This window comes from Acartia tonsa, chromosome 13 (genome assembly GCF_053477335.1).
Source record: "Acartia tonsa isolate MP-2025a chromosome 13, ASM5347733v1, whole genome shotgun sequence".
Lineage (NCBI taxonomy): Eukaryota > Metazoa > Arthropoda > Copepoda > Calanoida > Acartiidae > Acartia > Acartia tonsa.
The window spans coordinates 11,280,763-11,306,109 of NC_137272.1; the positions used below are offsets into that span (position 1 = coordinate 11,280,763).

The window sequence follows — 25,347 nt, forward strand, 5'->3', positions numbered from 1 at the left end:
CCCCTGGGGTAAATATAATTTAGGAAAATAAAATAAATTTCAGCACTTTTCATGCACTTTTTACACCCCCCCCTCTCCCCCAACTGTGAATTATTCCCCATAGATATGGGGTAGGAGAGGGGGGGGGGGTATGTTATATCTTGTTGAGTTTTGAAAAAAATATTTTTTTAAATTTTTAAATTTTGCATTATTTTCAACTATCAAAATGTTACCCCCCTCCCTTTTTAGGGGGGGGAAAGGGGGGGGCACCTAAGCCCTGCACCATTTTTTTGGGGGGGGAAGCACACCCCCTCCATAGATTGGTGTTGAAACAGGACATGTGATAACTATTACTGCTTTGTAACCTCCCTTCTACTCAAAATTTTGTAGGAAAAAAAACATTTTTGGTGAAATTTATTACACCTAACATAAATCCTGTGCAAGCCTTTTAAGTCAATTTTTTTTTAAACTTGTAGATTTATTTGGATAGAGTGTTCAACAAGCTTTACAATGGTAGGTTTAGCATTTTTGAGGCTCCTACACAACCATAAATATAGGAAATTTAAAACTACACATGTAAAATGTAGCAATTGATGGTTTTTAATATTTATTCCTGAAATTTATGTACAATTTTGGACAAAAAAATATACACCAACTTATAATTTTTATAAAAAATTTTTGGCACAAGGTAGAAAAAATGCAAATATACCAAATTAAATGTATGAAAGTGTATTTTTTGCATTTGTCATCAAAAGAATCACTGAACATAAGAAAAATCCTGAAAAATTTATATCAAAATACCCTAGTGAAAGCCTTTCTGAGAATAGATTTATCAATAAATTTTCTCCCTTTGGTTACAATTTTCCTTGTAGAGCAAAAAGTAAGAAAGCTACAAAAAATTTAAAGCTATGTCTGAAATTGTCATTCAATAGGCTTTCCAATGGTAGGTTTAGCTTTCATGAGTCTTTCATACAGCCAAAGTTATAAAGGTTTGAATCCAAAGCAACAAAATCGTGACAAACAACCTTGATTTTTTAGGGAATTTGGTCTGTTAACTTTAAAATGGAATAAACCCCAAGAAGGAACAGCTATGATTTTAAGAAAATCAGTTCCTGGCCCTCCAATGTGTATATTTGATGGCCATATAGTCCGTTTTTATGGTAGGTTTTGTCAAACTTCTTTTGCCTTGAGGACCACTGTGAAAACAGGGATCTTAAGACAATGGACGATAATTTGATTTACATCCTCATGAATGAAAATTTAAGTTACCCCTTTTGCAGATTAAAATTGGTGGAAAAGATTCTACAATGCTCTTTTGTCTTTTGTCAGTTTTTACAACGTTTTAAGCCATCGAATAAGAAAATGCGTTCAAAAAGTTTTAAGTATAAGTATAGTTTACAGACCAATGTTCCATCCATACCAAATTTTCTCATTTTTGCATTAATGATTTTCTTTAACCCTCTCAAATATTTGTTATTTGATTTTAATGTCATAATGTTAGAAAGATCCTAAAGTTTTAAAGTTATATTTTTTATCAATTTTAACAAGATGCTAATTTACCTAAAATTACTCAGGGAGTGAGGATACATTGTTCTGTAAATTACACTGGTACCCAAAGTTTTATAACCACTTTATCTCATTCGTTGGCTCTGATCTTATATTAAATTAAAATTGAATCATATCTAGTAATGTCGAAACTTTTCAATAATAAATTCAATTTAAAGAATGAGTAGTTTTGTTTATCATCATTTGGGATATCCATCAGTGTATTGTCCATTGTCTTATCCCTGACAATTACCTTTACCTGATAAAATGTTTAAACATGATAATGAAAAATATTGAAAACAAGCATGATAACAGATTTTTTATGAATAAGGTTAATTTTCATGGGGATACTTCTACCGAAGAGAGAGGGGACAATGGGCTGTTTATAATAACATTTTCTCATTCGTTAGCCTAACATACTCGGGGACTTTAATTACAATTTGATTGGTAATTTTGTTTATCATCATTGGGGATGCACATCAATTTATCGGTCATTGTTTTATCCCTGTAGGTCTTTAGGTGAGAGAGGGGACATTGGACTGTATTTATATACTGGTACCCAAAGTTTTATAAATACGATCTCCCATTGGCTAATTGGTTCAAAACTTTAGTGTCTAAAACTCCCCACCAATGATTTAATGGGGTAATTGTGTTTATCAAAATTAGTGTGAATAAGTTTATCGTTCAAAATCCTGCGCCATAAATATCAGCTATTATTTGATTGCAAAGGAAAATTGTTAAATAGTCAATAAATCACTGAATATGACAGTTTTTTATATCCATATATAGCAAGTTAGACGTAACTAGCTAAGTTATAGGGATAAGACAATGGACGACAAATTGATGTATTAACCCAATTAGAATAAACAAATTATTGTAGTTTGGACATTGTAAGTTTGAACTAACCAATCAAGATACAATAAAAATACCCAAGGTTTTTAAGCCAACGCATGATAGACCATGTTGATAACACTTTGGATGCATAATCTTTGATCCAATGTCCCATCTCTCCCCTTTAACCCTTTTTTATTTATCCTACAGCTAAATGTTGGAATATGATACTTATATTGGCTTCTTTTGCGTTATTATAACAAGAAACTGTGTCATTTCTGGAGTAAAGCTTCTCTGTAAATTAGGGAGGGAGGTAACATTATACAAAAAAAAAATTTGTACCCTAATTTTTATGACCATTTTATCTTATTCATTAGCTTAAAAGTTTGGGGTACTTTATCAAATTTTGATTTTGTTAAATGAAATTTTAACCTAGAGAAAGGGTAATTTTATATATCATCATTGAGGTTGTAAATAAATTTATTAGCTATTGTCTTATTTAAAGTAGTAAGATCTCGCCAGCCACTAGATCGCTTAAGTTTTAAGGGAAGCTTTATAAAGGTCCTGGAATGGTTTTACGTTATTTAATTTTAAGAATTATTTCTTAGGATAGTTTGAGGTTTTTCTGAATTATTAATCTTCGCTTTTATGGATGTAGTCATCCTTGTTGTGTTTAATTTTAAGTACCAAGCCTAAATGTTTTTAATTATAAATTATTAAAAACTTAATCAAACAGAAAAGTTTTATATAAAAAAACTAAAATGGATGGATTTTCAATGTATACTAAAATGCCAAAAATCGTTGTTAATTTGTTGAGTAGCTTTGCTAAAAAAAAACAAGGATGACAACATCCATAAAAGCGAAGTTCTGAAACGGAAGGACAAACGAACATTACTACTTGAAGAGTGTCATAACTGAATAATCAGAATATAAATGTATAAAAGTCTAAACAAAAGGACATACTTACATTTTAGGACTTGATTATAGAGATGCTTTGCTTATAACATTGTACCTTGTTATATTCAAGAAATCAATATTTCAAAAGTCAGAAGAATATGATAATTATATCCATAAAAAATTGCTGTCAAAAAGGTTTAAAATCAACATGATTTAAATGGACGTATGGACATTCTGGTAACGATTATAGAGTTTCAAAAGCGTACCTAACTGTTATAGGAATCATCATGCAAAGTTTGAAATATATAGGACAATTTTAACATGTCTAAATTAACAAAAAAGAGCTAACCGATACATCCAAATCGTTAAAAGCTTCGCTTTTAAAAATAGGACAGTTAACATATTCAAATTTGTCCGAGTTATAAGTTTGATATATTACTTTTCTTACAAACAATTCCACAATTACATACATGTTCTTATTGCATTTTTTTGGCGAGTTACACAGTTAGATACATGTGTGTATTATTGTGTATTGGGATACCTAATGGACCACTATTTATTAAACTAGTTTCTTTGCCTTTAGCCTTTAGGGGAGGGCAGGGGAGTCCATGAAATAACTTAAAACTACCTTAAAACATTTATGAAGCCCCAAAACACGACAATCCATTGTTGTACTTTTTTTATTCATAATAAAAAGGGATATAAATGCAAAGAGTTTAATAAAATTAGATTTGCCTAAATTGGATAATATTACACTGCCTAAAGTTTTATAATTATGTTATCTTATTCGTTGACTTTGGATACTTTTATTAAAATTATATTAGATGGTTTTAACCTATTCATTAGATTCCTGGTTCTGATATTTAATTTCTAACAAAAATCATTGAAATAAAAATCATTGAAAACTTATTCCTATCCCTGAAATAATTTTTTATAATACGCGACGTAGTATTGTCACTTATTTGAATAGTTATTTCTTTCATAGTATTATAAACGGCTTTCCGCGGATATAGAATGTACAATTATAAGATTAAAACCAGTTTTTATATTCGTAGAAAGCTGGATATAATACGATGCTAGACATAGTTTTTTCGTATGGATGAGAACCGGTTCCTATCCACCGGATTCGAATGAGTGCGAGAAAAGTATAGCTTTTATTTAGTTTAATTTTCTTTACTATGTAAAGGTGTTTTTAAAAGCGAAGCTTTTTCTATAATTAGGGTCGGTCCGTCCGTACGTCCGTACGTCCGAAACGGATAGCTTTTTTCGTTAATTTAGGCATGTTAGAATTGTCCTATCGATTTCAAACTTTGCATGGTGATTCCTTTAGTAGTTATGTACGATTTAGAAAGCGTAACAACAATCATTACCAAAGTGTCCGTACGTCCATTTTAAACATTTTGATTTTTTTTACTTTTTTAACAACAAAATTTTATGTAATCTAATCATCCGATTAATCTGAATTTTGGTATATTGATTCCTGGGACAACAAAGTATAATGTTATAAGCGAAGCAACTTTATAATCAATTCCTAAAAATCTAAGTATGTCCATAAATATTATACTGTATCAAGCAGTTTTCAACAAATTTACTTACAATTTTGCTTTATTATTTTGATTATTCAGTTCTGACACTATACAAGTGTTAATGTCCGTTTGTCCTACCGTTTCAGTGCTTCGCTTTATGGATGTTGTCATCGGCCTTGTTTTTATATAGTATTTGTATTCTGTTTCGAGGGTTAGGACAGGGATCTTAAGGGATAAGACACTCGACAATTGATCTGAGGTAATGATGATTAACAAAAAATGACGGCACACAATACAAATGACTAATGATAGACCAGTATACAGTTTACCGGTGGTCAATTACAATGTATACTGTCATATCATAGGTCATTTGTATCATATGACGTTATGTTTTATTAGGTACTATGAGATGCTTCTTCAGAATCACCTCTTCCGACCTCCTTTCTTACAAGATGGCTTAAAACCATTTCTAGGACTTGTAGGGTGAAAGGTCCGACCGTTTAGAAAATCTTACTGCTTTTTGCTGGACAAAACGATTAATTCTGTAAAATTCCTTAGGTTAGGCTAACCTAAGTCTTACATATTCCTAAATATATATTTATGTAAGGCTAAGAAAACCCAAAAGTGTATAGGATTTGTCCCATTTTCATTATTTAGTAAAAAAAAATTAATTTAGAAATACCTAATTTTATGCATTTTTATTCTATTCATCACATTTCTCTATTTTTATCCATCGCCCCATGTTGCTTTTCCCATATCATGAGTGTTTAATGCCCCGTTTGAAATAATTCATAAACTTTAGGTTATCTAAGTATCTTTTTAAAATAAAATATGTTTATTTTTTATTTTATGCTTTTTAAATTTGAATGAATTGATTGAGTTGTTCTCAATAAAATGGAAGCTTTACATTTGTCCCGGGATGCTACTAAACTCTTGGTTTTTAGATTTAGATCTTTTAAGGGTTTTAGGCTATTTTTTCTGTTTTCCCTATCCCTTCGAATACAGAACTCAGAGAGAAAGGTGCTTAACCACTAATCTATAATACAAAGTAGCTTGGTGTCTGTCCGTCTGTCCCTTAAGATCTCGGTAACCACTGAACCGATCGAATTCTACTCTTCAGGGAATATACCTACTGGTCCTGTGGTGGTTTAGGCTATTTTCTAGGGGGCGTGAGGCACCCCCAATCCCCCAAAAAATAAAAAAAAATTCCCCCTTTTTTTGATGATGGAGATGATGAAGATTAAGATCCACCACATGTACTACATTTTTTTAATTACATATTGGGGCACAGCCCCTAGAGGCTAGGGGCGAAGCCGTTAGTAGTTTTATAACCTACTAGCGGGTGCTCCTATAAAATAAAAAGCTTGAACCATCTCATGACCCATAAGAAGCTTCATTGTAAAAGGGAACCATTTCGGTACAGCGGTTAGAGCGATCCTTCGCTAGACAAAAAAACTTTTTACTCTTTATAATAGGATAAAGTAAGTTCCGGAGCATTAAATAATATTTTAGTTGAAAAATAAATGATGATTGAATTATCAAAACCCTAATTTTCCTACTAACTTTACATAAAAACAAGCACTAATATGCCGACAGAAGCGCAAATTATAAGCATAAAATATCGTATTATAGAAACTAGCGGTTGCGCCTCTAGAAACAAAGGGTTCTGTCTTTGAAGAGGGGGAGATAGACAAATTGGCAACTTTCCAACTTCAAAAAGATTAGCCTAAAAACTTATCGGAGCCTTTGTAAAGCTTCCTTTTAAAAAGAACCCTATCGGTTCAGTGGTTAGTAAGATTTTAACAAACAATGAAACCTTTATATAAAAGGATAACATAAAACCTATATAACGTGTTGATTACAGATAGTTTTGTTTATAAATACGGACAACAGACAGTTAAAGAGTGGCTATGCTATCAAAATGCAATTCGTAACTTGAGACACCGCCCTCCCTCCCCCCTCATAGAGATGTAATATGAATATCAACATCTATTAAACAAAATTTTAATTTTTAAACAAACTTTTTCAAAATAAAAAATCTAAGAATTTTCAAAAATATTATTTTTTTCATAAGAGAATGAAATTTTATGTTTATTTTCAAATTTCGAAAATTTGGAAACGTTAATGACTTAAATATTAAATGAGGGTTGCTTATTTTAAAGATGAAGATAATTAGTTATTTTGTTTTTAATGCATTTACTCTGTAATAAGGGACTGTCCATACGTCTATCTATTACAGAGATTAACTCACGGTCATGTATAAATTTTGTTTAGATTTTGCTGGTTTTTCTGTACTTTGATATAGTTGCACTAATATTATTTTTATTCACAATTATAAAAAAAATGTTAAAATGTTTAAAATGAAAAGTTTGGACCGTCAGCCTTTATCAATAATTTTAGGCATATTATCCCTCTTTCCTTTTCTCTCTTGCTCTCTTTCTCTCTCTCTCTCTCCTTCACTCTCTCTTTCTCTATGCCTCTTCTCTCGAAGTCGTTCTCTGGAGTTTTTAAAAAATTTAAAAAAAAAAATTTATAGGTTATTTTAGGTTCGATTAGGTTATATTGGGTTAGGTGCGTTGCCACGAAAGAGATTATACCCAAATTTTTTTGTATGAAACTGTTCCTTCATCAAGCATAAATAGAACACATTATATTTTCTTGTTACTTATACTTTTGATACTTTTGAAAAATCTCTTGTGTATTAATTATTCGTTCATTTTCTTTTTCCTGATCTATGATATTTTTTTCTGTTTCTTTCAAACAGGGAGAGGACAATGGATGATGGGATAATCATCCCCTAATTCTATCATGCTATTATGTATTAGGCTTTCAAACATATTAAATTTTACAAATAAGAATTTCTCTAAATTAAAAATCATTGTCCATTAGCATATCCCTTGGTGCCTGAATTTGATTGCTGAGTTATTCCCAGAATCTATTTCACAAGCTGAAAAAGCTAGATTATCATATTTTCATAGAATAACAGAGAGAGCGTTTTCCAGGGATCTCAAGGGATAAGACAATGGCCGATAAAATGATGTACATCTCCAAGGACAGTAAACAAATTACCCCTGCATTAAATTAAAATTGTTGTTTTAAAAGTTTCTACACCAAAAATTTTGACTAATCAAGATTTGAAAAAAGTACCCAACATTTTAAGTCAACAAATTAGAGAACTTTTTTACGACACCTTGAGTATCTGTTTAATTTAAATTCCATTGTCCACATCCTTCTCTGAAGCTTTGATAAATTTATACAGGGTTAATAAATCTATTAGGAATTTCTAGAAAAATATTGAAATATCCTTTTAACTTTCTTTTTGGAGAATGTTAATTTTCCTGATATTATAAATGAATAGAAATAGAACTAAAATATGGGGTGGGGATGTTTATTATCCTCCTAAATTTCTTGGAGTTATGTAGGAATAAGCACCTTTTCCCCTAATATTGAAGTCCATGTCATTAAAATAGCTTAAGACCTGCCTTTAGTTATAAACAATTAAATTTGGCAACTCTGATTTTATATGAATGAATTACAATTATCTAAACAATGTCATTTAATGCATGATATTTTTTATATAAGACATTTTTTCCACAAGGATATTTATGTCCATAAGAGGCACATAATATCATAGACAGCTTTCAGTGGATATTAAAATGAAAATTATAAGACCAAAACCAGATTTGTTAGAAGAGAGGGCCCATATGCCTGGGCATATTTTTTATCTCTCTGTCCGTAACCCATGTGGGGAATAGTAATGTTCTCGGATGTTAATCAAGATAGATGTTTTTTTTGAGAAGATTCCTTATAACACTGAATATACATTAAGTTAATTACTTTGTCCGTCGGTCTGTCAGTCATGCTCTGTATAAACTTTAAAAATACAAAAATACATGTGAAAGGTTTCGTGTTTTTTCCCTAATAAATTTATTCTTGATTTAAAGATTTTCTAAATAAATCAACTAGTAATAGTTTCTAACTTTTTATCTTTGTGACGTAACAAAAATCGAAAGATGAGAGGGGAGGTGGGAAGGGAAACCCCTAAAAAAGAGATGGATTTTTGTTACGTCACAAAGATAAAAAGTTAGACACTATTACTAGGTTCCAACTTAACTTTTCCCAAGATTTTTTTTACTTCGTTACTTATGGATGTTGTCATCCTTGTTTTTTTATAAAAAAATAAGTATTTTTTTCACTATTGAACCATTAAAAAAGATGCATCAAGAATGAAATGATTTCCTAGTTTCCCCTGTCAGTTTGAAAGTACATAATTGACAGAATTAAAGATTGATAGCAACATTAACCTTCCCATCATACGGGGATAGATAAATGGGAAGATATATATGTCCCCAAAAATTTCCGTTAAGAAAATAAAAATTTTCATTTTTTTTTGGAAAAGATATCATATTGAAATATTAAATTCTAGATTTTTAGAAGCAACGCTACGATATAATTAACTCTGTCCACCTTACAATACTTCCATTAACTGTCCGTCAATCTACAGGACAATGTGATTTGAAACAAATGCACATTGCTGATTTTTTAAAGATTCCCCCTACCAAAAAGTGTCAAAAATTGATCCATAATGATAATAAAATCATTTTTTCTTTATGTATTACAATTTACTGTTCTTGTCATTTATTCAAAATATAAAAAAACATAAAAACATTAAGTTGACCGAGAATCTACGTAAGTTTAAAAAGTAAAAAAAAACCCACAAAAATGCTGCTTCTAGAATCTAAAATTCCAATTAATACTTTAATTAAAAATCTTGTAAAATTGTCTTGCTCATATTAGTAAACTCTTTGAAAGATATCTGTAAAGATAAGTAGTGTACAAATTTGGACCCTAAATTGACAAATCCTTTTATGCCTGACATAAATAGATGCTCATTGAAGATTTCAATTTAAGAATTTTGTATTCTTTAAACCAAAAGTAAACTTTGATCTTTTTTTCATTTCAAAAAGATATAGAAAAAGAAAGCTTAAACAGTTTAAATTATTTTTCACGTCTAATTATACCTCTGGTTTATTTCCACTGATTTAAAACCGGTTCTTTGTCGTACTGAAAACATCAATATGTTGTTTTTATTTTCCTATCCACGGAAAATTGTCTGTAATACGATAAGAAATAAAGGTTGGTGAGTTTAAATGTTTAAATATCAAACTTAAAAACATTTTTTAGTAAAATGTGAAAATGTTTAAGAGACACTTAAACTTTTAAAGGTTAAAACATACAAAGGAATTTTTAAATTCCTTTTATTTCTTGTTTGACATCGTCCTAATAGAATGCTAAATTATCTATCTATTTTTTATCTCTTTAGTTAATTTATTTAAAATCTTACTTTTAAAAAAATATATAACTATACATTTGACATTTCATTTTCAGATATAATGATGTTCTAGGGTAAAGAGTTTAAAGATTTGTCATCAAGGTTCGGAGAGTTTTTTGTCATTGTTCTATGAATATTTTTTAACATTTATATGTAACAATCTATAATTAGGAGGACCCATGCCATTATTATGTTAAGTAGCAAAGTTATTTTCTGTAGCTTATTATTAGCATCTAAGCTATTGGATGGTTTTAGGCCATATTTATAGTTTTCTTTTTTCTTGAAATAACACAAAGCTCCTAGTTGTTAGGGCGCAGCAACTAGTTAATATAAAAGTTGAAGAATATCGTTGTGTCTGTCTGCCTGTACCGAATGATCTCGCTACCGCTAAGACTTATTACTCTCTTTTACTTTTTACAAGTTTTTTAAAGATTATATATTTAATTATATTTTTGCAGCAATTAACATTCATCTTTTTCAAATGTTTTTAATCAAAAGATTGGTCATTGTCTATTTTTGAATTTTATTCATTTTTTGATTTCAGTTAAATTAGAATTAGATAATAATCGTAATAATATATTTCTACAGAACTTAGATAGGATCTAAATAAAATTTAATTGACAAAATTCATAATAACTGAGGGATGAATAGAATATTTTTATCCGGGAATAAGTTTAAAACGCACTTACTCGCATTCATTGCAAAGTTGTTTGGTAAACTTAACCTGTCATTCGTTGCCTCAAAAATTGTTTTTGATTGGATGGTTAAAGATTTTCAACCAATGATTTTAATCTACAGAAAGGGTAATTTTATCAACATCGAGGATATACATATACATATTTATCTACGTCTACATATATTGTCTTATTTCCAGGTTGACGACTATGGAATCACTTGTCCCCTTTCCAGAACTGGGTATGCCCCTCGGATCTGAGGACATGTTCTGGCTGCCAGAGCTACAGGATACTTCCTTGTCAGGTATTTGTGCTTTATTTTATACACTGTTAGATGATATGCGCGAGAGGTTGCGTGATTTTTATAGGTCCAGAAATATGTAAAAATATTGATTGATAAAACCTTACCTCAGGTCTACGCCTAAATCTAAAAACACATGGATCTAATAAGGATTGGACAAAGACCAATAAATTGATGTACAACCCCAATGATGATACAAAAAATTACATCTTCTGTAGATTAAAAAATAGTTGTTGAAACGTTTGAACACTCAACTTAATGAACCAACCAATCACAATTCAATAATGTCTCCAAAGTTGTTAAGCCATAGAATGAGAGAGCGTTATTATAAAACTTTAGGGACCAGTGTAATAAACAACCCATTGCCCCATTGTGGGCGTTCAACGCCCCCCCCCCCCCCTCCCGTCCTGATCGTCATGGGTTAAAAAATACTGTACTAACAGAGATTCAATGAATCTGAGAAGTTTATTAGACACGGGTTAAAATATTGGTAGTTTAGATGCTTCATATGTTATTAGGCAAACATGAAGATTTTCTACCCTCCATGGACAATGACTGTTTGGCTTTAGAATCATTACAAAATTCAAGGTATTTACATTATAATGTTCTTTTATAATATTCCTATTCCCCAACCCCATTCCCAGGTTGCTAGATTCTTATCCCTATTTCAGGGGGAGGTGGGGTTCGAAAATCCTTTTTTATGTCTTATGTGATCCCCCCCCACCCCATCCCCCGTAATATGGTTAAATATCAAATTTGGCTTAATTCATCCCATAATTTTAGTATTTTTGCAAATGTCTATCTTGTAAATATACTCCTCCCAAACCTCATAGAGTTACCTTTCATATCATTATAAAACTATGTGTTTGTTTCTCTCAAAGTCTCTATCGAGCACACTAACCCTTCAACCTAATTTTTGAATAATGGAGGGTTGGGTGGCTACCCTAGATGACCAAACATAAATAACTGAAGGTTATAATTAACAACAGAAGAAAAACTACCCGCCCCCATTATTTTCTGTGCTCGACTTGGAACTTTGAGAGAAACTGCCAACTTTTTTAGTTTGAGATCCTGGACAGAAAACAACTTTGCTCTGGAATCAATTTCATCCAGCTTAGATAACTTCCAAAATATTGAAGACAAAAATAATCAACATTCCAACATTAATTATGAAGAGGATACATTTCCTCTAGAATTTCTTCTAGAACCTTCCAAAGCAACAAAATCTAATGATTCATGTGATATAATGAGTCTTAATAATAATACTTTTGACAATATAATGGCTGATAATGATAGATATAATAGTCTAGATCTGCCTATAAGTGATCTTACATCATTTGATAGTTGTGACAACTTATTGACCAAAGATTATTCATCCCACCACTTAAATAATCCATCAACATTCCATGATATTACAGCCGCAGCAACCAACAGACAACAGTCAACATTCCATGTTTTGAACAGTTCTGAAGTGGAGTTATCCTTTTCACCCATGTCTTTAGATTCATGTGCATCATCACCAATGGAGTCAATGTATTCCACGTCGCCCTCTTCCTCTTCAATTATTTCCAGGAAAGACCCATGTTTAAATTATCAGTGGGGCGGGGGAGGTAACATTGGACAGTAACACATACTGGTTATAAACACATTTTCTAATTAAATGACTTAACAACTTTGGGTACTCTTGTTGAGTTGCAATTGATTGGTTACAGACTTTTTGTGTCTTATCTTTTCAACCAATCAAAACAATTCTGTCTATTGGTATTTTTTGTAGAAAAAAATGAAACACCATGAATTAAAGATTCAATTTAAAACTTGAGTTGTATGGCTTTACTCAATAAGTTTTATAGTTTTGTGCTTTGCTTCTTATGGATGTTGTCATCCTTGTTTGATTAATCTAAATTAAATGGGGGTTTAAATTTAGTTCCTCCCTACCTGACACAAACCTTAGCTTTGATGAAATGTTGTGTGAGGATTCCTGTCACTCTGCTAAAGCTCTGGCAGGCATTATGGAGGCTGATAAGTCTCAGGGGAATCATCATTTCCAGGTAAATTTGAAATCATTTGATATCATTGATAGATAGATAGTTAATTAGGTAGACAGGTAAATAGATTGAAGTCAGCCTGATTGAGCACCAGCATACATCATGGAGTTTATCATGGAGGCTGATACACCCCAGGATGATTTCTGTGTGATAGATAGGATGATAGGAAGATATAAAGCGTTTTATTGGCTTTGGTATCAGACAAAGTAATTTTAAGAAGATAATCAACACTTAAATCAAAGGACACGTGTTTAAACATCCTTATTTGTTATTTTGTATGGTAAAGTAATAAGCTAAACTTGTTTATTGGCCAATATAATCTTCATTTTTTTAAATTCAAGAAAAAGTTGAGTAATGTTTAATTTCAAATGTTGGGAGTCAATCTTACCCTAATGCATCATTAAATACAAAGTTGAGTTTTTTCATTGTTTTTTTTTCTTTCTTTTTTTCTTCATTGATATGTATAGTAAATTTAAGCATATTAAGGTGCTGGGAGTGAACCTTGATACCCTCATGTCTGCAGATGATATAAAAAGGGAGGGAAGAGACAAGGATGAAGAAATTAATGACGCTGTAAACAGTATTCTTCTAGGTAAGTCAAGCTCTCTAATTTGCATCTAATAAGACAATTGACGGTAGTTTGATTTACATCCCAATTAATGATTTGTGCCTTTTGTAGATTTAAAATGAATGGTTTCTAGTTTGGAATCAACCAATCAAAATTCTATAAAAGTACTCAAAGCTTTTGAGCCAACGAATTATAAAACTTTTGGGTACCAAATCTAAAGTCCAATGTCTCAAGGAGGGAGGCAAACTTTAAATAAAAAGTAAACAAAATAAAGGAGGGGTAGTTCACCAGGGCCAAATTTTCTTTTGAGGGTAAATAAACCCTCCCTAAAAAAGATGTATACCTCTAAACTGGCCTAAATAGTAATGGTTCAGCGGTTAATTAGATCTCAAACTAAAGTTAGACAGACACTGAAACTGACAGACACATATCTTGTTACTTTAATATATGTATACATTTTTAGGTAACACAGATATGACTATACAACAAGTGAAAGGTCCGATGATCTGGCAATCACAACCTGTCAAATATGAAATCAAACTTGTAAAAAATGAACCAGGTTTGTCTTTTTAGTAGAAAAGCAACTTGATGATTTGGAATGTCCGTCCGTCTGTCTTAAAAACGTTATTTTTTAGGCTTCTATTTAAGATATATAGCTGAAACTTTTTGCATAGATTCTATATACCCATCAGTATCAAGTTTAAAATTTACTGGATCTGTTGGTCTGCCGTTCGTACTTTTAAGAATTATACATTATCATAGCATATCCGACAGACTGACAGACCAACACGGTTATATACTAGATGTTAATTGGTAAAAAAATGTTTACAAAAAAAAGCTATCTATATTTAATTTTAGCCAAGTAAAGTTTTACTTTCCCTGCAGCGTTATGGACTGACAGACAAAGTGAATTATAAGGAGCTTTGCTGCAAAAAATTAACCGCAGTTTGACGTTTGATTACTGATAAATATATATTAATTTTCTGAAATACAAATTAAGTTTTTTAATTATATTAATTCCTTATTAAACGCAAAAACGTTAAGGATTGATATATTACACTTTTAAATATTCCTTTCAATTATAAAACAAGGAAGACAGCTTCCATAATTAGTAAAGCACAAAATGGAATGAACTAACGGTCAAAGGGAGTTATGGATCAGATGTTCAGTTTTTATAACAAAGGAAAGAAAGAGAAAAGAATATGCAAAATCTCAAAGAAAATTACAAAACATTAAAAACAATAATGTTTATGTCATAGGAAACTTCACTATTTCAGTATTTCAGCTGTCTATCTTTAATAGAAGCCGAGAAAATCACAGTTGCACCATAGCGTTACGGACTGACTGACTGACGGACAGGCAAAGTTAGTAATATAGTAGCTTCACTAATGAAAAAATGTTTAATCATTAGAAATTATTTTTTTTCACTTTTTACTTATAATCTATTTACGTTTTAATAAAATCAAGATTCCATTAATAGTTAATATACCGTGGAAAGCGTAGCAACACTATTCTTTCTTTGAAAGAATTGTCATATAGAAACCTTATATTTAAAATGGTGAATCCTAGAACGATATAATGATGTTCAAAGGAAGCACCAAAACTGTATAAATCTATACTAGGTATCTTAAATATCAAGCAAAATATCAAAACACAATTCATGGATAAGACAATGGACAATGATTTGATGTTCATATCCAATTAAGTTTAAATAAATTGTCCATTCCATTCCATGATTTTTGGTCAAAAAGTCACGGAATAGTTTAAACTAACCAATCAAAATTTAAAAATATAACCAAAGATTTCAGCTAACTATGGAAACTAGTATAATTAGCAGTTTAATGTTCCCTCCCTCCCTAATAGTAATAAATTTTATTTTAGATTATGGAGCCAATAATCATATAGCCTGCCACGACTACACAAAGACGACAACTATTTCTTCACAAACCAAGAAAAAATCTGGGAAATCAAGGTAATATTCTGGAATAAATATATACATGTTTAACCCAGATAACTACCTGGTGGTGACGGCGTGGATATTTTTAGTCTTCTAGCAAATTGCTTTTTGCACTTTTGTAGCGACTTTGGTTTGTAAATTTCTCCGACGTTATTGGCTGATATTTAAAGACCCAATTAAAAGTCTACTACTTTATCTATTCAGGGATCTAAAGGGAAAAGCAAATGGACGATAAATTAGTATCAATCCAAAATTTTCCTCATTTATAGATGGAAATGTTGAACGATCCAAAAAGATTTGATATGAATGCCCTAAACTAAAGACAAAATATAAGATAACTGTTTATGAATTTTAGTACCAGTGTAATTTACAGTTCTACGTCCCCTCTCTCCCTGGTTATAATGTTGAACAAAAAACAAATTAGAAATTTAATAGAGAGCAAATAGACTATTATAAACCCATCTTAGCCTAACCTAATTCTATAAGTTCCCAAGCGCGGCTAGCTAACTGTAATTGGGACAATTTGGACTTTATAAACACATCTTAACCTAACCTAATTCTAAAATTTCCCTAGCGCGGTTAGCTAACTGTGATAGAGACTATTTGGGCATTTATTAATCCATCTTAACCTGACCTAATTCTAGAAGTTCCCAAGCGCGGCTTGCTAACTGTGATAGAGATTATTTGGCCCATGGAACAGGAATTCCGAGGAGGAATGCTCCACCTAAGACCCATATAAAGGTCAGTAACAACTATTCAAGTTAGAAGTATAGGTCTATAAAATATAATATTAATTAAGAAAATCTTTGCAGGGTTCTAAAGGGATTACACAATGGCCGACAGAATTATGTAAATCCCCAATGATGATGACAAATTTACCATTTCTGTAAATTAAAATAAGTGGTTGAAACGTTAAACACTGAACTTAATAAACAAACCAATCAAAATTTACTGAAGTCCACAAAATAGTCACGCTGAGATTAAAAAACGTTATTATAAAACTTTGGAGATCAGTGTAATTAACAACTTGTCCCACCTCTCTCTGGATTCTTTGAGATGAGAAATGATAATCCCTCCACCCCACCCTTAATCTGAAAAAAAATGAAACAAAGTGAGTAGACATTTGTTTTTAATTTGTTTGTTACTTTGGGTCAGGCAAGGTTAGATTATATTGGGTACTGGGTAGCCCTGCAGGGTACCATAAGTATAAGCCCCGCATGCTCAACTGATACTTTACGTGAAATCACCAAATATGTATTTAAATCTTGAGAGAGCTAGAGAAAAAATATTAAAAATATAATATTTTAATAATATTTACAAATATATTACATGTGAATTTAAAGCAAAGCGGAACTAAATAGAAACCTAATATTTTCAATATTTGATTCAGGGGTATTAAGGGATAGGACAATGTACGTTAAATTGATAAACATGGCTGATTATGAGAAACATAACAACCCTTTCTGTGGATTAAAATTATTGGTTCAAATGTTGGATCATGAGTAGTTTGAAACCAACCAAACAAAATTCAACAAAAGCACTCAGTTTTTAAGACAGCAAACAAGATAACGTAGTTAAAAAACTTTGGGTACCGTCGTAATTTACAGTCAAAAAATCTCTCCCTCCCTGATTCAATTGTGCATCCAATTGTCAAAACAAATATGTAAAAGTTTTATCTATCATGATTAATGCACATATATGTTGGGATAGGACAATCAAAGATAAATTAATCTTATATATAACACATAGCGCAATTACTCGTTTTCGGGAAGGTGATAGGTTCTAATCTCAGCCCGACACCACGTCATATCTAAAGACGTTAAAATTGATCCTACTACAGATATGTCAGGTGCGGGACATAAATATTTAGGGAAATGCCTTGGCTCAAAACAGGCGCAACTCATTACAACAATGCACAAAAAGGACCTCGCTGATAAAAGAATTTCAATCGAATGGTTGGTTGTATGTAGTGCATATGGTTTTACCTAGGGAGTGGATTTCTTGGGGGGCTGATAAAAAGTTATATAAAGTTACATAAGTTTGTAAGTGCATCTATTGATATTTTTTCCAAGAAATCAAAAGCAAAGAAAATTATATTCATGTTTTAAATTACGAAGGATTTATTTTTGAGTTATAGTTATATGTATGATCGTTTTAGGAATCCAAATAATTAAAATCAATAGGATTACAGAATATCTAAACTAATTAAGATGTAAGTTTTTATGTACCTGTGTTTAGTGCCCTAGGAAAATGGGGTTAGATGTCACAACTTTTGGTCTACCTATTCTATTGACGTCGTAGTAGAGGGAAATAGAAAGGGAATAGGGAAAGAAATCCTCGAAAAAAGAGATGTGGAACAGGGTATTTCCTGACGTCAATAGAATAGGTAGGCCAAAAGCAGTGACTTCTTTCCCCATTTTGCTAGGGCACTAAACACAGCTACATAAAACTTTTTATCCTCTGAATTTATAAGCTTCGGTTAAAAAAGTATTTGTTCATCCTTGTTTTAGACTTATTCTCAGTAAAAGGTGGATTTATTGTAGCAAAGAAAAAGCATGAAAAGATGACTAAGCATTTTTTTCAACCTAAAATATTTTGAATTTAAAATATTTCTTTTAAAACAGGTATAAAGGATATCAGGCAAAAGAAAAATACATATTGCTTGTCTTCAACTTCTAGGACAGTCAAATATATCATTTTTGTATTATTAAATTTTTTTACAAATTCCAATTAAAGAAATACAAGTAGATAGGTCATTATGGATACTTTAGGAAAGGACCCTCCAATTTTGTATTTTAGTTTTAAAGACTAAAAATAAAAAATAGAATTGAGCGGAGAAGGGTGATTTTTTCATAAGCAATTCCACCTGTGAGAGTTATAAATTTTACTTAATCTGTAAAAAGCTTTATTGTAAAAGACCATATTTGTTCAGCAGTAAGCAAGATCCTTTAATATGCACAGAAACACAAACATACAGACAGACCAACAGACAGGAAGACAAACGTTCTGTTACTTTTATATAAGGATATTTAAAGATTATATTAATAATTACCATGGGCAGCTTGGAACCTAATTTCTTAATCTTTTAAAATCTTCCTATTTTCTAACGAATTCCTTTTTATTTCTCTAAAAATATTCCCAATTCCCAAAATTCTTCTTTTTCATCTTAATTTTTTTGTAATTTAAAAAAGTTAACAAATAGCAATACTTGAATTCTTGAATTTTTAGGAAGAGGATAAAATCTATCCATGTGAATATAATGGCTGTGGAAAATTATATGCCAAAGCTTCACATCTCAAGGCTCACATGCGAAGACATACAGGTACAACTTTTATTAGAATGTTGCAGAAAATGTTTCAGCAATATGTCCATGGTATTTACAAATAAAAAGTTAAAATGAATTAATTTTCTTACGGCACATGCCATATATCTATATATTTTTGTACCAGAATTAATTATTTATATCTATTATCCCTAGAGGACTCTAGAAGCACTAGAGGTGAGGGGTCATTCTTTATAACGCAATTTCTCTTGTAGGGGTGATAAAAACCTTCCCAAAGATATTTATAAATCTTCCCTGAACCTGTGAAGCTGCATTGTAAAGGAGAACCATATGGGTTTCGCGGTTAGCAAGAATCATTTGTATACAACGACAGACATCCTGTTATTTTATTTAACCCTTAACGGTCGGGGGGGGGGGGCGTTGAACGCCCCCCCATCCGGCTTTTTCTATCTCATTTTCTGTGTGTGAAAGATAAAGAGCCCAAACTGCTTGACTTTTTAAGTATGGGTATGACACATAACTGAGAGTTGGAATTTTTTGAATATCTCCATCCTGGCGGGCACAGGATGCCAGCAAACCTGGCAGGGTCATCCAGGTAAAGAACAAAAATTTGTTTTTGATTTAAACAAAGCATTTTATCTTACCAAAATACTAAAATATCCTTTAGTAGTACATCCTCATATTAAATACAGGTGTTCAAGTCAATTTCAGGTTCCAGGTATGATCCTGCAGGTCCTGATCCTCCAGGTCTCCAGAAATCTTTAAAATGCTCCTGTGGCCGCAATTTTTGACTTAGAGACTTCAAATTTTAAACTTAAGCTTTTCTTTCATGTCTACATAATGTATTAAAATTTCATAAAGATCCGCCGCCGTTTTCCCGCCGACCGCCGACTGCGGCGGTTGGCAGCTGCCAAGTACAGCTGCGGCCGCTGAAACTTATGTTTTGATATTTCAAATATAAAATTTAAATAAAATAAACATTTTCTGCAAAAAAAAAATTTTCTTCTAGCTATAAAAATAAAAAAATTACAGCCGTTTAAAATTTTTAAGTAAAAAAGGACCTAAAAACAAAGGTTGTTAAATAAAAGGGTGAAGGAAGCGGAAATTGACCTTGACTTACTTAAGGTCGGAAATTCACCATAACACAGGGGACTTGCACAAAAAATTTTAGCCCTCTAGCTCTAATAGGAACTGAGATAATGAGGGGGAGCGTTGAACGCACCCCCCCCCCCCCCCGATTGATAAAGGTGCGGCAAGGGGCCCGACTGTTAAGGGTTAAGGATAAATAATAAACTTACCCTTCATCATAATTCAATAAGTTCTGAAATAACCATTCCTTCAAAATAAATTCTTAGAATTATGGATTCGTAATTTTAAAAATCCACAACTAGTTAAAGTGATCAAGTACTTGTGATGTATGTTAGCCTTTCTACATATTCCTATGAAGGTAAAATTTATTAACAGTGAATCCAACCTTTATAATCTAAATCTAGGTGAGAAGCCTTTTGTATGTGGTTGGAATGGCTGTGGATGGAGATTCAGCAGGTCTGATGAACTTGCCAGACATTCCAGGTCTCATTCTGGTGTTAAGCCTTACAAATGCCAGGTATTTTAGGTTATTACATTTATTGGAAAACTTTCAATAAAAAGCATTTCTTTATACTTCTTTAATTATACATGAATATGTCAATCTATGTTTATTTTTTGTTGTCCAACCGGGAGTGTTTTTTTTTCTGATCATTCAGCTGTATTTCTGCCCTGTTTGTCCATCTGTCTTACTGTTCATCCATCTTTATGTCTTTTCACTTGACTGTCTGTCCTTTACATACATCTATCTTTAGGTCCATTTATTTGTCTGTCTGTCCTTCTATCTGTCTGTCCCTCCACCCACAGTCAATCTATATGTTTGTCAATCTATATGCCTCTGTCTATCACTCATTAATCCATTTGTCTGTCATGCATTTTATTTATGCGTCTGTCTGACTACAAATATGTTTTTTATTAAAAATATTTACCTAACAAGTATATTGAATTTGTTTTGATTAGTAACTGATCTTTATTTTTTATAGTATACTGTTTTGTTATTTGAAAAATAAAGGATAAATTAACTGTAAAAGCTGAGTAAGTAACTTAACTTTGCAACAAATCCTTGTGATAGTAACTATTTTACTGTTCTAGGTATGTAGTAAAAGGTTTACAAGATCTGACCATCTGGACAAGCATAATAAAATTCATGAGAGGACAGCTCCACACATATTTGCTTCTGCCTACATCATGCATTAGATTATAAAAAGATTTATTGTTATAGGAGATAGTGGTAAAAGTTAACTTACAGTAACAAGAATAAATTTTGTTGATAGTTAAGTCAAATTTTTAAGATGAAAAAGAATTAGAAAGAAAAACATTTTCCTATGCCTTGTAATTGAAAGCTAATTTCCACTTTTTGACTTTCTGTACTTTCTGTAACTTATCCATTTAAAGTGCCATTAATATCAAAGGCTGTTTTCTATAAAAGTAAAATTTACAACTTTTAATAGAGACTTATTTATATTTAAATATAATGTGTGATTCTTCTAGATCTGATTATTTAAATTTTAAAAATTAATAGATTTATAGTTTTAAAAATGCTTTACTTTTAATTTATTTCTCTACATGTAATGGTATCAAAAGCTCTTGTTAAATCTAATTTTGAAATCTAGTCAACCAAAGTTTATTATAGTTTTTTTGGAATACTTTTGAAATTCTTTACTATTTTAGACTGCTTTACAAATCAAAATACTTTAATTCAATACTCTAAATATTTACATTAAATTCTTTTTGTTGCCTTCCCATTTTAGGAAGCCTAAATTATCACAATAATGTAATACAAATCATAATTATTACCTGATTTTTTTGTAATATTAAGATACAAGTAAAATACATACAAAATATCAATGTTGATTATTTATTATTAATCATTATCATTCACCATTATACAGGAGTAGGATATTTGAATATACATCAATCTGCAACCTAATTCTTAAATAAAAAGATATCTTTGCCTTTTTTAAAATATTGGGTATGATTAAGAGTAACACCTTCAACCCACCCTCTTCCAATCTAAAAAAATAAAGTAAAACTAATAACTGATCTTAACATATTACTTTTTCTTGATAATTTATTCATCCCTACATCCTTGATGAGAACTACTAAGATAAAAAATGAGTTATTTATTCATTATTCATAATCCTTCTTCTGCTTGACATAATCAGTTAGATAATAAATATGTAACACTCCCAGAAGGCAATTTCTTTATGCATGAAGAAGTGAAAAGCTTTCATACAGTGTAGAAAACCTATGAATTGAGCCATTTTCAAGTACAGAAACTGGACTATAATATGATAAATCTCAAAAAACGCGCGGCTAGAGCTAACTACACATGGAAGAACACACTTCTTTGTAGAATATGATAAGAAAATTCCTCTTTAAAAGTAGGTCCAAATGAATTTTATCTGAAAATTAAGACAAAAATAAGACATAAAACAAATTATAGGCAGTTTAACTTCTAAATTTTAAATATTTATAAAATTGTTTCATTTTAAAGTGTATCTGTTGTTTAATATGGTATTCGTATCATATGATCCAGTTTTAATACTACAATATGGCTACATCTCTGATCACATTATTGCATACTTATATTAGCTATGGATACAACATCATGATTTTTTTAATGGAATTTGGTCAGGTACATGTACTATTGACCCATAAAATATATCATTATTATGTTACTTACTAAAACAATCTTTTTATAAAAGATCACTTACATTTTTGTATTCCATTAAATGTCTGCATTTTTATTAAATATTCCAATGCAAATAATAAATACAATTTTTATAAAGAATTTTTCTTCATAAAAGATGAAAGAACTTTTATCCAAGATATTTTCTTAGATTGTTCAAATATAAAAACAAAAATTTTTATATAAAATTTATTATTATGTTTTTGATTTACATATTTTCATTTATCTAAACATTCATCTTATCAAGATTCTGGGGGATGTTTTATAAAAAGAAAGTATGTTTTGCCTCCAACATTTGTAGTAAAAAATAATTATTTATAAGATCAGATGTGATATTATTTAGTAAGTTTGTTAAACAATGATGTTCTAGATATGTTAATAAAAAAATACTTGCATAAGTAAGTTATAAAAATCAAAAAAATTTGTTTTATTTTTTCATAAATTTCAAAGAATGACATTTACTTAACTCATATTTAGCAAAAACAAATTGTTCCATAAATATTTTTTTATAATCTTTTGTTTGATATTTCATCACTGATTTACATTTTTGTATTCTTATTAAAATAACAAATGAGAACTTTTTAAAGACTTACTGATATATTATATTTGTGGTGCTTTTAGATATTTTTGTAATTGTGATTTGTACAAATTTTTAACATTCCAGTTTGATATAATATTTTGTATTTTTCTTTACCTTTATAAATAAAGTTTTTTAATAAAAGAAATAATTCTAGTTTTATAGAACAAACTAGGATGTTAACAGCCATAAATGGCATGGATAGGACCAAAGAAAATATTTATGGTTTCACATTAATAACAGATAAAGTGAATGAATAAGATGTATGTTTATACATACAAGGTTAATTGAATGCAAAGTAAGTGAGTTTAGATATCAAAATATAATTAAATTTTAAATGAAATCTTTTTTTTTTGTCCATGAACATTCGTATAATAGGAAATATTTAAAATTGGGTTTGCTCAGTCTTAATATCTATGAATAAAATTTTATTTATCATAAATTCAATAAAAGTCCCCAAAGTTTTTTAGCCAACGCATAAGAAAACGTTATTATAAAACTTCAGGGACTAGTATAATAAACAGCCTATTGCCCCCTTCCTCCCTGACTTTTAACTTTTTTTTATAATTCTTTCTTAAAAATTTCATTTATTCAAATTCCAGAATTATTATTCATATTCCTGAACGGAAAGGTGAGATGTTTAATAAATTTAGCCTGGAAGTATGTTTTAGTCAATTTAAAATTCAAATATTCAAATATTCATGTTCTCTCTAAGTTTTGCTTCGTTTACCACTCACACTGTTGGGCATCACAATGGATATGGAGATAGGCCAATGCAAGATATTTTTTTTTAAATTTTTGGTAAATGAAGAAAAACCTAAAAACCCAATTTCCCTCTTTTCGACTTTTGAGAAGTGTAATTTTAGTCCAACGGGATAAGACACGATATATTGATTTACATCCCCAATGATGATACACAAAATAACCGCTTCCGTAGATTAAAATTAGTAGTTGAAACGTTTGAACACTTAACTCATTAAACAACCAATCAAAGTTCACTTAAAAGGACTCTCCACAGAAAAATCAACTTTGGATTTTTGAAAATCTAACCTGAAATTATTATTCTCTGTTCAATTTTAGGCATTTTTTGTTTTTGTGGCATCGCGATTGAAGCCCTTTGAAATTTTTTACCTCCTTTAAGTGAATCCTCCCGCCATTTAATTTGTGCTGCTTTAGTGATTTTTAGCATCTATTATTGCCGCCGTTGCCGCATTCATCGCCCTTCTCCGCCGCTACTCCGCTATTCATCGCTTTTTAATACATGCTCCCCTCTCCCTTGTTTAGAAATTAAATGGAGGCTGGGGGTGTTGTGTATAGCGACGTACGCAATGTATAGCGGAGTAGCGGCGGAGAAGGGCGATGAATGCGGCAACTGTGGCAAAAGATGGTTATATTTGGCGGAGGCGAACACAAAATGGAGGCGGCAGGATTGTCCAGTCAAGGAAGAGGATAAATCGTAGAGCGGCTGGTTGCAATGGAGCAAATGTTCTTTAGCGGCAAACATACATTGAGTGGAGGAAAGTGTAGTATATATTGTTATAGCGTCAGTACAAATAGGCGGCGGACAAAATTTTCAAAGGGCTTCGATCGCGATGCCACAAAAACAAAAAATGCCTAAAATTGAACAGAGAATAATAATTTCAGGTTAGATTTTCAAAAATCCAAAGTTGATTTTTCTGTGGAGAGTCCTTTTAAGTCCCCAAAGTTGTAAAGCTAACGAATAAGAAAACGTTGTTTTAATACTTTGGGGACTAGTATAATAAACAGCCCATTGTTCCCCATCTCTCTGCCTTATGGTACTGTAACCACGTGGGGTTTATACCTGAAGTGCTCTCTTAACCATTACTTAACCTGGAATAAGGTATCTCAAAAAAACTAACACCTAATAGACAAATGAACTAAAGACATAATATCTAATAGACAAAAGACTTCATGAGATACAAATTAGGTCAAGATATGTAACCCTTCATTCTAATGTTTAATTTTCTATATTCACATTTTCTATTTTCTATCAAGTGTTCAATTTGGTTTTAAACTTATTTGAGCAGAAACCC

The 25,347-nt window shown here is 31.0% G+C and overlaps 1 protein-coding gene across 2 annotated transcripts in view; it reads left to right on the forward strand.

Annotated features, from left to right (window-relative positions):
• The window catches only part of LOC145304075 (uncharacterized), a 32,835-nt gene extending 9,394 nt beyond the window's left edge, over window positions 1-23,441 (forward strand). Inside the window, exons 1-12 of one of the 2 annotated variants that reach the window (XM_080145836.1) lie at window positions 10,165-10,212; window positions 10,985-11,088; window positions 11,604-11,673; window positions 12,148-12,655; window positions 13,008-13,133; window positions 13,617-13,722; window positions 14,162-14,257; window positions 15,580-15,670; window positions 16,300-16,396; window positions 18,884-18,977; window positions 20,432-20,544; window positions 21,117-23,441. In XM_080145836.1, coding sequence (XP_080001962.1) covers window positions 10,995-11,088; window positions 11,604-11,673; window positions 12,148-12,655; window positions 13,008-13,133; window positions 13,617-13,722; window positions 14,162-14,257; window positions 15,580-15,670; window positions 16,300-16,396; window positions 18,884-18,977; window positions 20,432-20,544; window positions 21,117-21,221 — 1,500 coding nt within the window. In that variant the 5' untranslated portion in view covers window positions 10,165-10,212; window positions 10,985-10,994 and the 3' untranslated portion in view covers window positions 21,222-23,441. Of the gene's footprint in view, window positions 1-10,164; window positions 10,213-10,984; window positions 11,089-11,603; window positions 11,674-12,147; window positions 12,656-13,007; window positions 13,134-13,616; window positions 13,723-14,161; window positions 14,258-15,579; window positions 15,671-16,299; window positions 16,397-18,883; window positions 18,978-20,431; window positions 20,545-21,116 lie in introns of those variants that run through there. The other variant, XM_080145835.1, reaches the window with a different exon arrangement.
• Window positions 23,442-25,347: the final 1,906 nt, after the last annotated feature.